Source organism: Myotis daubentonii, chromosome 9 (genome assembly GCF_963259705.1).
Source record: "Myotis daubentonii chromosome 9, mMyoDau2.1, whole genome shotgun sequence".
In the NCBI taxonomy this organism is placed as follows: domain Eukaryota; kingdom Metazoa; phylum Chordata; class Mammalia; order Chiroptera; family Vespertilionidae; genus Myotis; species Myotis daubentonii.
The window spans coordinates 28,414,598-28,427,191 of record NC_081848.1 but is presented as its reverse complement, the minus strand read 5'-3'; the positions used below and the strand labels follow the sequence as shown (position 1 = coordinate 28,427,191).

Genomic DNA, 12,594 nt, shown 5'->3' with positions numbered 1-12,594 from the left:
AAAAAAAACACCCCAGAAACCAGCTTTCAGCGAGCTGGGATCTCAGAGCTGGAGTTGATACAGAGTTTCGAGAACCGAAACAAACCAGATACCTGCTTTCAGGAGCGGAGGCCTAAGAACTGGAGCCTCAGAGCTAAAGCTGGCCCAGAAAAAAGAGAAAAAAAAAAGAAAAAAAGGAGCAGTTGGGAGCTTCAGTCCCAGCCTGAAAACAGCCCTCAGCCCCTCACCCAGACTGGCCAGGCACCCCAGTGGGGACCCCTACCCTGATCCAGGAAACCCTTCCGGGCAAACCAGCCAGCCACTACTTATGCACCAGACCTCTATCCTATATAGTAAAAGGGTAATATGCCTCCCAGCACTGGGATCAGTGTGACAGGGGGCAGCGCCCAAACCCCCTGATCGCCCTGCGGCTCTGTGTGTGACAGGGGGCAGGGCCACAACTTCCCTATCCACCCTGCTCTGTTCGTGACAGGGGAAGGTTCCCCAACCCCCTGATCAGCCCTGCTCTGTGTCTGATAGGGGGGAGCTTCCCAACCCCCTGATTGCCCTGCGCCTCTGTGTGTGACAGGGTGCGGCGCCCCAACACCCCACCCCCACGGGCCCTGCTCTGTGTGTGACAGGGTAGAGCCATAACCTCCCCATCGGCCCTGCCCTGAGTGTGAGAGTGGCGGCACCCCAACCCCCTGATCGGCCCTGCTCTGTGGGTGATAAAGGGTGGTGCCCCAACCCCCTGATGGGCTCTGCTCTTTGCGTGACAGGGGGGAGCTCCCCAACCCCCTGATTGACCCTGCTCTGTGTGTGACAGGTTGCGGCACCCCAACCCCACCCCACAGGCCCTGCTCTTTGTGTGACGGAGTAGAGCCATAACCTCCCCATCGGCCCTGCCCTGAGTGTGACAGTGGCGGCGCCCCAACCCCCTGATCGGCCCTGCTCTGTGGGTGATAGAGGGCGGCGCCCCAACCCCCTGATCCGCCCTGCTCTGTGTGTGACAGGGGGCGGTACCCCAACCCCCCTATCAGACCTACTCTGTGAGTGACAGGGGGGAGCTCCTCCACCCCCTGATCGGCCCTGCTCTGTGCGTGAAAGGGTACCGAGCCCCAACCCCCTGATGGGCCCTGCTCTGTGCGTGATAGAGGGTGGCGCCGCAACCTGCCCATCGACCCTGCCTTGAGTGTGACAGGGGGCAGTGCCCCAACCCCCCAATCGGCCCTACCCTGAGCGTGACTGAGGGTGGCATTGCAACCTCCCGATCTGCCATGCTCTGTGCATGACAGGGACAGCGCCCCAACTCCCCAATCAGCCCTGCTCTGAGCCCGACCAGGGGCTGCACCTAGGGATTGGGCCTGCCCTCTGCCACCTGGGAGCAGGCCTAAGCCAGCAGGTCGTTATCTCCCGAGGGGTCCCAGACTGCGAGAGGGCACAGGCCGGGCTGAGGGACCCCTCCTTCCCCCCGAGTGCACAAATTTTTGTGCACTGGGCCTCTAGTATATATATAAATTCATTATTGTTGAAAGTATTACATATGTCCCTTTTTTCCCCTATTGTCCTCTCCCACCTGCACCTGCCCCCCAGCCCTGGCCTTCACCCCCACATATTGTCTGTGTCCATTGGTTATGCTTACCATATATGCATACAAGTTCTTTGATTGATCTCTTCCCGCACCCCCCACCCCCCTAACTTCCCCCTCACACCCCGCCCAATCTCCCCTGCCTTCCCTCTGAGGTTTGATGATCTGTTTGATGCTTCTGTGTCTCTGGATCTATTTTTGTTCACCAGTATATGTTGTTCATTATATTCCACAAATGAGTGAGATCATGTGATACTGATCTTTCTCTGACTGGCTTATTTCGTTTAGCATAATGCTCTCCATGTCCATCCACGCTGTTGCAGATGGTATGGGTTCTTTCTATTGTAAGCAGCATAGTATTCCATTGTGTAGATGTACCATGGTTTTCTAACCCACGCATCTGCTGATGGGCACTTAAGGTGTTCCCAAATCTTAGCTATTGTAAATTGCGCTGCTATGAACATAATGGTGCAAATGTTCTTTCTGATTGGTGTTTCATGTTTCTTGGTATATATTCCTAAGAGTGGAATTACTGGAGTTTCTTCAAACAAATTAAAAATTGAACTCCCATTTGACCCAGGAAAACCTCTGAAATATTGTAAGTGGAATCCCAAGTATGCTAGTGAGTACGTGCATGGCAGCACTATTGGGAAATATGGTAGGGGTTACTGTCCTCTGAAGAGATATAGCATCTGAAGAGGCTGTAACATATTTTCCAATGTTCACCTGAAACCTAGTTCTGATAGAGATTAAAGCTGCTGCCTTCAGGCGGTTGCTACCAGCATAATGAGAACGCCAAGTTGATAACTGGCTTAGGGCTGGGTCTGTTCTGGATGTTCCAGTCAGCATGGCTCCTATCAGCTGAACATCAGATGACCAGGTGAGCCTCTTTGGGGCTGTTTTTCTTAAGTAGCTGTGCACATCTCTCTAGCTTCCCAAGGAGTCCTGAAAGCAATTTTGTAACTTGGTCACTCATCCCTTCAATCACACTGATGTCAAATAGAATTCATCAATGGTTGTTAATAACAAATTCAGGCAGCTCTGCTCAGGATGTGCAGGTGCCAGAATATGAAGGGAGTCTTGCGCTGGGCATGTTAAAGTTCAGATGGCTGTGTTGCTGCTTCTGCCCTGGGTTCTCAGAGCACCTCCCACCTGTCCCCACCCTGCCATGTGAGGTGTACTGAAGGTCCCTTTTTACTGACCTGGTACCATGGAGCATGGCACTTCTGTTAAATGATTTTCTACAGCATCTATAAGATGGGGACTATAGTTAATAATACTGTATTGCATAATTAAAAGTTTCATGCATCTTATCACAAAACACATTTACATTCTGTTAGGGCAGTGGTCGGCAAACTCATTAGTCAACAGAGCCAAATATCAACAGTACAACGATTGAAATTTCTTTTGAGAGCCAAATTTTTTAAACTTAAGCTATATAGGTAGGTACATAGTTATTAACTTAATTAGGGTACTCCTAAGGCTTAGGAAGAGCCACACTCAAAGGGCCAAAGAGACAGGGAAACAACCAGACCCTAACTTTAATAGCAAAACTATTAAAGTTAACTCGCGAGCCACAGTTTGCTGACCACTGTGTTAGGGTGTCAGCCCCCAGTGTTGTTTTCTGTAAGTTCTAAAATTAACCAGCCATCCTACTGCCTCAGGAATCCTACTATTCTATTACCTTTTTAAGATATAAGCCAATCCCAGCAAGTGGGTGTGGCCTTAGGTATAAAAGGCCAGTCTTTCCAGAGCCCACTTCACTTTGTCTCCTGGGTAGGCTGACGAAAGTCGGAGCTGCCAGTTGAGCGCAAAGAGTTCCTACGACTCTGATTTCGAAAGAACTTCCAGAGGTGAGTCCACTAATTTTAAAATCTGGTGAGTATGGGATTTAAAGTAAATATCTTCATGCCTATGTTCTCTTATACAAATTTATTTGTTGGAATGCATGGATCTTCTCCAAGCTAACAAGTAGATTTTCTAGTTAATTGAGTTGACATCAATATTTAAAATACCTGTGATTAGAGCATTACAATATATTGATATTTTCTATAATAGATTACTTGATTATTTTTATTTTATTACCATATTACTAGTGGATTATTTTAGGCCTTAAAAGAGATTTCGTCAGTTTTTGTGCAATTATGGAAATCATAAACTATCTAAAATGTTAAATATAATGTATGCATGTAAAAGTCTTCATACATATTAACCTAAAAAATTTGTGTTCAAATACTTAGAAAAACCTTGTTAAGATCATATTTGCAGTCTCCAGGCTCCATTTGAAAACTTTGAAATAGATCTGAACAATTGTAAGGCTTTCCAGGAAGTGGAAATGGACACATGGAAGAATATCAGAAATATAGATGAACCAGTCACGCTTCCATTAACTGCATCTCTGGATATTCTAGTGTAGAGACAAATCCCGGTGTTTTTGTTTTCATTTTGAAAAAAAAAAAATTTATTCCAGAGAGATTTGAGAGAGAGAGAGAAAAACGATCTTTCTTTCCTCATCTGTGAAGAAGAATGACTTTCTGTATCTCCCTCTCTCCTTTTGTCTTCCTTTTATTTTAATTTTAGAAACATGGATTCCGACACCTTTCAAGTCTTGCAGAAGGAACTCACCTGCTCCATCTGCATGAACTACTTCCTAGACCCGGTCACCTTAGATTGTGGGCACAGCTTTTGCCGTCCCTGCCTGTTCCTCAGCTGGGATGCATCCCAGACTCCCATGTGCTGCCCTCATTGCAGACAAGTGTCGAAGAAGTCAGATCTGAAAACCAACACCCAACTCAGGAACATGGCTTCCCTGGCCAGACAGGCCAGAATTGATCCTGTCAACAGCTCTCAGGAGCAGATCTGTGAGGCACATGATGCTGCAAAGTGGGTCTTCTGTGACACTGACAGGAACCTGCTCTGTGGGCTCTGCTCTGATTCCCTGGAGCACATGCTTCACAGCCACCGCTCAACCCAACGGGCTGCTGAGGAATTTAGGGTAAGTGGTGCCTCTCGTGCAATTTGGTAGATGTAGGCTTCTAAGTGAGAGAGAAAGATGAGGATGATGATTAAAAAATGTAGTGATGAGAATAGAGCCGGTGGAACTGTTGATGTTTCAATGTAAATTCCAAAATATAAATGTATCCGGGCAGAGCTGTTGGCCAACATGGACACTACAACCAGAGCTGTGCTAAGCCTGTACTAAGGGAGATTTCCTTAAATATATTGTCTAAATATGTAGAATTGGTGCTATTGTGGGGCAGGTGGCTAGCTCCGGGAACACTGGCTTCTGATGCAAGTTTGTTTTCTTCATAGTCAGGATCGATGAAAATCTGGGTGCCAATTTCTCAAGAAATGGTTATTTTCAGTAGGGTCTCTCCAAACTCATTGTTATGTTTCTGTCACCGCTGATATTCAAAATATAAGAATAAAATGAGATTAATATGAAAATTTCAGACCTCTCCATTTTAACTCAGAGTGACAGTGTTTTCAACGTCTGCCTTTACTAGTAACCATAAAAAAGAGGATATAATTTACAGTAACCATCTTAGGTGTCACTAAACTTCGTTATTTCGCAGGAGAAACTTCTCAAGAGGATGGGCTCCTTGTGGAATATGACTAAACAACTGCAAAGCAATGTGAAGCTGGAAACTAGCAAAGCCGAGTCACTGGAGGTAAGAATGAATATGTTCTGTTTATTTTTTACTTTGATATATTTATGCAGATTGAGAAATTCTGGTTTATAGTTTTAGGTAAGTTGAAGTTAATGAATAATGCTTAAATGATAATAGTTTCTGCCCAGGAAAAAGCAGTCATTTTAATATATATATATATATGGTAAAACAATGCATGCAGTTCACCCTTTGCACTCATGGAAGCTAGAGGAAAGAATGCTAATACAGTTGACTGTGGAACAGGGCAGAGGCTAGGGTCCCAACTGCTTGCAGCCAAATATCCACATAAAACTGTTGACTTTCCCACAATTTCCTTATTTCTTCTTATCTATGAGGCATTGTTTGCAGGACCCAAGAGATACCAAATTCCAGGGATATTCAAGTTCTTTATATAAAATTGTGTAAAACAATGCATACAGTTGACCTTCTGCATTAATGGATTTGCAACATCAGGTAAAATAGATCATCTTTGGTCTGCCTCGGCAAGAATCTTCAAGGAAACCTGCACACATAGATGTTGTTCAAGGGTCAATCAGCTGTGTGTATGCAAGGCTTGAGAGGTATTCCCAGTATAACTTTGAAGGTTTGATAAATCTTTTCAGAAACAGAGTATAAGTAAAAACCACACTAAGTTTGACTGTGAAGGAGAGGAGAAAAATAAAGTAGGACCAAGAGAAAAAAAAAATAGAGAATTTAAAAAATTCTGTATATTATGGTGTATACGTAAATATTTTTAAATACTTAATAAAAAAAAATCAACCAAAGGAGCAATAGAAAAAGAAGGTAAAGGAGAAGAAATAATAGATGGAGTAAGAACTGTGAAGAAGCATTCCAGGGACCCTTTATTTATTTATTTATTTATTTATTTATTTATTTATTTATTTATTTATTTACTAGAGGCCCAATGCATGAATTTGTGCAAATTCAATGCATTTGGTGGGATCAGGCCAAAATTGACTCTTAGACATCCCCCGAGGGGTCCCAGATTTTGAGAGGGCTCAGGCCAGGCCCAGGGACCCCACCAGTGCACGATTGGGGCTGGAGAGAGATGCGGGAGGTTGGCCAGCCAGGGAGGGACTGTGGGAGGGCTCCTGGGCATGTTCGGCCTGTCTCTCTCAGTCCTGATCAGCCAGACCCCAGCAGCAAGCTAATCTATGGGTTGGGGTGTCTGCCCTCTGGTGGTCAGTGCATGTCATAGCAAGTGGTTGAGCGGCCTTATCATATCATTAGCATATTACGCTTTGATTGGTTAAACAGCCAACCAGTCGACCAAACACTTAGCATATTAGGTTTTTGTTATATAGGATTTTAAAATTTTTATTGGTTTCAGAGAGAAAGGGTGAGAGACACAGAAACATCATTGATGAGAGAGAATCATTGTTGGGCGACCTCCCTAACCACCCCTACTGCAGATTGAGCCTTAAACCCTGGCATGTGCCCTGATCTGGAATTGAACCGTGGCCTCCTGGTTCATAGTGGAAACTCAACCACTGAGCCACACAGGCTTGGCTAGAATTGGAGCCTTAAGAGGGCTTGATTTAATAAGAAAAGAGACTAGGAACATAGGATCAGGGTGAACAGAAGGGCTTGCAAATACTCAAGACACTTTGAGGTATGAGGCAAAAAGTTTCTTGATGAGACTAAGGGAAAAATGGAAGTTTGACAATCTTTTTAGAGTGAGAATGTGTAATCCTTTTGATCCTCTATCTGTGCAGGAGTATGTGGCCCTTAGGAAGGCGATGATCAAAGCTGAATATCAGAAGATTCATCAATTTCTCTTTGAGGAGGAGCACCTCCATCTGCACGTTATGGAGAAAGAAGCAAAGGAGATCTACGATAAACTGGAGGAAAGCAGAGTCAGAATGACCCAACAGATAGAAACCCAGAGAGAAATGTTCACAGAGCTGAAGGACATGTGCCAAAAGTCAGATGTGGAGCTGCTCCAGGTGAGAGGGGAAGGTCCATCAGTTGAGACTGGAATCCTTTTCTGGACAATGTGGCTATGATGCCTGCATACACCATTACCCTCAGCTAAGTGATTATGCTCCTGGACTCCCATCATGGTGTCCATCCAGTCAGTCACATATTTCCTTGTATCCTGGTAATCTTTGGGAGCTCTTTGCCTAAATAGCTGACATATGATAATGTGATTTCAGTGTAATCTGAAGCACCACCTTCACAGACAGATTGTCCAAATGCAGTCAATCTCTCAGCATGGCAACATTACCTTTGCTGTGATAATTTTCTATTTGCATTCACCTAATCTACTGTCACTCTCTGTTACTGCCATAAAAGCAACTGGCCAAAGACATTGAGGTTTTGACCCTTGCCTAGGCATGGTTTCTAGAATTTGGCTATCCATTTTAAAGCGTTGTCTGTTTTTCATTGGATGCCCTGTTTTGATTTTATTGTTACAAATGGTCAGATCTCTCCTTGGGAATAACAGGGGCCAATGAGTGATATTGGAAACCTAGATCTGGTTGCATCACTTCACTTCTCTGCCTGACCTTCTGCCATCCTCAGAACACCTTGAGGAAGCTCTGGGTGTTTTAGTTGAAGTGCTGTTATTAAGATGGCCTCTGGTTGTTCCTTAAAGGGGAATAGGAAAAGGTACATTATTAAAACACACTAGAGAAAATATGTAAAAGGACATAATTTGTATGTTTACCTTCTTTTTCTATTTGCTTTGCAGGATTTGGGAACTGTGATGGAAAGGTGAGCTTACACTAATTCTTTCTGAGAAAGTCATTCTCTTCTGGGTGAGGGAGCTGTACATGTTTTGACTATGCTCTGTAGGTATTTCCTGTTTTCTTTCAAAAATGGCCCTGAGGTCTTCTGGTCTCAGAAGTTTCCTTTCCATGCGGTTTATTTCATATGTACCTAAAACATCTGAGCTTCTGAGTTTTCTTCCAGCTCCTCTCCCCATCCTCTTCCTATTTAGTACAATAAACGTTACAGGAGTGATTTTTTTAAGGAATCACAGAAAAGGTACCTTCACTGCACAGGTGGAAGGTGAAAAGAGCAGGAACAGGAGCTTTGCTATGAATGTATGGGGGTTGACTTTGTTCCCAGCACTAGCAATGACTCAGCCTGTTCCATCACTGCAGGTCAGACCTCAGGGGAATGGACGTCCTGGTGCCCCCTAAGAAGTTAGATCTTTAAGAGCAGAGCTGCCAAGTGGAAGTTAGGTTTTCTTACTTGAGGGAAAAAAATAAAAGAGCAGAGCTGTCTGGCTTAGTGGACTCTCCCCTTTCAGACACTGAATGTCTCATTGGTGACAACTCTGAGACTCAAGTCCCAAAGGCTCTGCCTGGATGTTCTGCTCCCTGTCAGACACCCAGGGGTTTGCATTCTCTGGGGCGGAGTAGATGGAGGAAATGATTGTCAATCATTTTAGAAATGCAATAGTATCTGAGGAGAATGGGGAAGTTGACATGTGATATAATTGATAAATTCAGAAAAGAAGTAAGGTAACATTTGTTATATGCCCAAGAGGGTAGACTACAATGTATACCCCATTAGCTCAGTGTGGGATGATCCTGATGAAATATCTTGGAAGAAAAGCTATGATATTTAGAGTGGTTGTATGACTAACTGTTGCCTCCAAATGCCACTGATGTCATTATATACAGGACTGAATTGGTGCAGAATCAAACAACTCAACCAGTGAATCCCGACCTCACTTCCTGGTGCAGCACTGGACTCCTGGACATGCTGAGCAGATTCAAAGGTAAGCACAAGCCCTATGGCATCAGGCCTCAATTTATTTGTGGTTCTTAGGCTTATAGGTTCTTTTTCTATTTTTAACTTTATCTTTTCTGTCATAAAGGCAGTCCATCACTTTCAAAAATTAGTATCTTCTTCCCTTGTCACATCACAATGAACTTTGCAACTTATTGAAAATACAAAGCAAGATACCTATATTTATTGATGTTTGGAATACATAGAGGAAGAGAAGAGCAATGAGGTTGACCATGTGGTCACGAGGCGATAGAATATTTAGTTCTTAGATTAGCCATCAATATTGTATGTTTACTCAGTTACCCCGCTATTAAATGTTTACATATGACACTGATGAATTTAAATCTGTTGTATATTGTAAGTGCATATATCATGCATTTCACTGAGAATATTTATTATTTATGAAATCAGAAAGTCCAAAAAGGGACTGAAAATGTTATAAGCAGAATAATTTTAGAACTGTTAGATCAATGTCAAAACCACTGACAGAGAAGGATCTGTGACGGGGGTCCAATCATATTAGGCTCATAGTAGAGAGCAGGTCTAAACACACAGAAATGAAATTGAGATTAGACTGAATGCAGGGTCTGCACAGATAATGAAAATCCCAAGCATTATCTTCAACAATTACTAATTTATGCATAATATGTATTTCCATCAAATATTTAGATTCTTGAATATGTAGCTGATGACACTTATATTCCAACTAGAGGCCCGATGCATGAAATTCCTGCAAGGGGCTCAGCCTTCCCAGCCCCAGCTTGGTCTAGATAGAAGGTCATCTGGACAGTTGTTCTGCTGTTCGGTCTAATTAGCTTATTAACTCTATTATATAGGACTAGTAACCAGATGCGAGAAATTAGTGCAAGAGTAGGCCTTCCTTCCTCCGGCTGCCTTTCCCTCTGGCACCTGGGACCTGAGTTTCCCTTGCAGCCCTGGCTTTGTCTGAAAGGTTGTCCAGAAGGACATCAAAGGGACATCTGGTCTAATTAGCATATTACTCTTTTATTATTATAGATAACAACTCACATAATAGCAAAGTGCCATCTATTTCTTAAATAGTGTCAAGGACAATTTACACAAGAAGAGTTTTCTAAAGGAAAGAAAAGGTTTTATGTGTGACCTGAAACAACCCAGAAGTTGACACTAAATCTCTGCTTCACACAGTCACACCCTTGGTGATATGTGCAGAGGTTTTGTTTTCTTCTTCTGTGTACTGTGAAGGACTTCTGTGTGCTGTAGAGGTAGTGATAACACTTGCTCTTTGCAGATGAGCCAGTCTGCACTGTCTTTGCTTTCTTTATTTTGTACTTCCTTGGAGGAGGGACAAATGAAGAGGCTCTGCTCCTCAGGCCATGGAAATTCCATTTATTGACCTGATTTTGCCTCTTTCTGCAGTGGATAATGTCCTGCATCCTGGAACCATCGGTCACCTCATGAGCCTTTCTGAGGATGTGAAGGGTGTGCTGTTTGGAAATAACCATCACAGCATGTCCAGGGAGCCTCAGAGAGTGCGGAGTCTTGCTGCATGGGGAAATCATACATTCATCTCGGGTAGACATTACTGGGAGGTGGATGTGCCACGCTCCTCGAGTTGGGTTCTGGGAGTGTGTAAAGATGTCCTCATAAGAGAGAATGATTTCATTATTGATTTTGAAGAAGCATCTCTTCTATTTGCCTTGAAGCTGAATGATCATTATTATCTCTCCACTAACCGCCCACTCTTAGTTCATCATGTGAAAATGCCTGTGGGTAAGATTGGAGTGTTTCTGGATTATGACAAAGGTACTGTGAGCTTCCATGATGCTGCCGATGGTTCCCTCTTATGCAGTTTGACTTCTTCCACCTTCTCTTTCCCTCTGAAGCCTTTCCGTTGCGTTAATATTTCATGAGAAGTTAAGTCTTGCCCTAGCTGGTTTGGCTCAATGGATAGAGCATTGACCTGTGGACTGAAGGGTTCCAGGTTCAATTCCAGTCAAGGGCACATGCCTGGGTTGCAGGCTCAATCCCCAGTAGGGGGTGTACAGGAGGCAGCCAATCAATGATTCTCTCTCATCACTGATGTTTCTATCTTTCCCTCTCCCTTCCTCTCTGAAATCAAAAAAATCTATTTTAAAAAAAGTGAATTAGATTTAAAAATAAGAGAAAAGTTAAGACTTGGCCATTTTTTTGACGAATTTCCATGTCTCTGGAAACTATTTTTATGAAATATCCTGTGAAGTACCAGGGCGATGCCTAGCACATTGCAATTTAAGGGAATGCAATTATTGTATGTTTATAAAATGGCATCACCACATTAAATGTTTAAATGTGTTTATAAACTATCTTTTCTGTTTTCTAACATATATATAATAAATAATTGAGGCCCAGTGCATGAAATTTGTGCACTGGGGGGTTTGTTCCTCAGCCCATCCTGCTCCCTCTCACAGACTGGGAGCCCTCAGGGGATGTCCTACTGATGTAGGTGCCCGGGCTGATCAGGGGAAGGCACCAGCCCCATCACCCCGCTGCTGCTGCCACTGCCAGCTACCGCAGCCACCAAGGTGTTTTCATCAACACGGACTCCAGTCCACAGTGATATATACTTCAATGTTATTCGTATTCTCTACTAGACAGAAATTCACAGGATGATCAGAGCAGTACTCTCCTCATCTTCCTTCATATCTCTGTCTAGAGCTACATTTATTCATACATTATACTGTCTATATGTTAAGTACATAATGCTATGTCATTATCTTCATATCTCAGTATCAGTCCCTGGCTTTCCCTCTATTAATCTAGCTGTGAAGCCCCGTGTCATTTCCCCACACCTATCTTACAATTCACCCTCTTTACAGCTGTGATTAACCTATTGATTAAACTCTTTAACAAATATTTAGTCTTAATTATTGTATTTTTAAAATTTACATAAATTCTACTTTTTCTTCAATATGATGGGAACCATCTGTTGAATTTGTTAGTTGTATGAAGACTCAAACTCAAAATAAGATTGCATTTATATAATTTGAACATTGAAACCTCTGTCATATTATATTGTTAGAGAGTGTCCTTTAAATCATTAGTTATATGTAATGTATTGTTGATTATGTGCTAATGTAACTAAGACCTTTTACATTCTTAACTAAACATCATTATTCAATACCCATTTTATTGAATATATGCTGTGGCTCTTCCCTTATGTTTGAAATACTAGCAGGTGGAGGAATACATGGGTGTTTATAAATAAAATGCTTTTACCATATTTTAATTTTAGTAACTAATGGTGGTTTTTATAGGGTTCTATTATTACTGGAAATCTTTAGTTTTTCTTTAAGATTTGATTTTGCTCAATTTATAATGTACACACTGTGCTTCTTTAAAAACACACATAAATAAACAGTATACACTAAAAGCTCTCAACTTTCTCGTCACTGGTGGTCTTTAATTCATGTGTTGGTCAAGTGTTTATGCCAAAGTAATTAATCTATAAAAAGTACTGTGGTACTTTTAGTCTCATTAGATTTCTAAAAAGAGTAATTGTATTTTGCAAAAAGAAAATAATGAAAATAATTGAAACTGTGCCCGTCAGTATCAGTTTTTAACTGAAAGTTAATTTTTATACCATCTGTAAACACC

At 42.6% G+C, this 12,594-nt stretch overlaps 1 protein-coding gene across 1 annotated transcript; it reads left to right on the top strand.

The window, feature by feature from the left end:
* Positions 1–4,151: 4,151 nt before the first annotated feature.
* On the top strand, positions 4,152–10,871 carry LOC132241650 (tripartite motif-containing protein 64-like). Its single transcript, XM_059710602.1, has 6 exons — positions 4,152–4,562; positions 5,143–5,238; positions 6,954–7,184; positions 7,931–7,953; positions 8,871–8,968; positions 10,378–10,871. Exons 1-6 carry the CDS (start codon positions 4,152–4,154, stop codon positions 10,869–10,871), a joined length of 1,353 nt encoding a protein of 450 aa, XP_059566585.1.
* Positions 10,872–12,594: the final 1,723 nt, after the last annotated feature.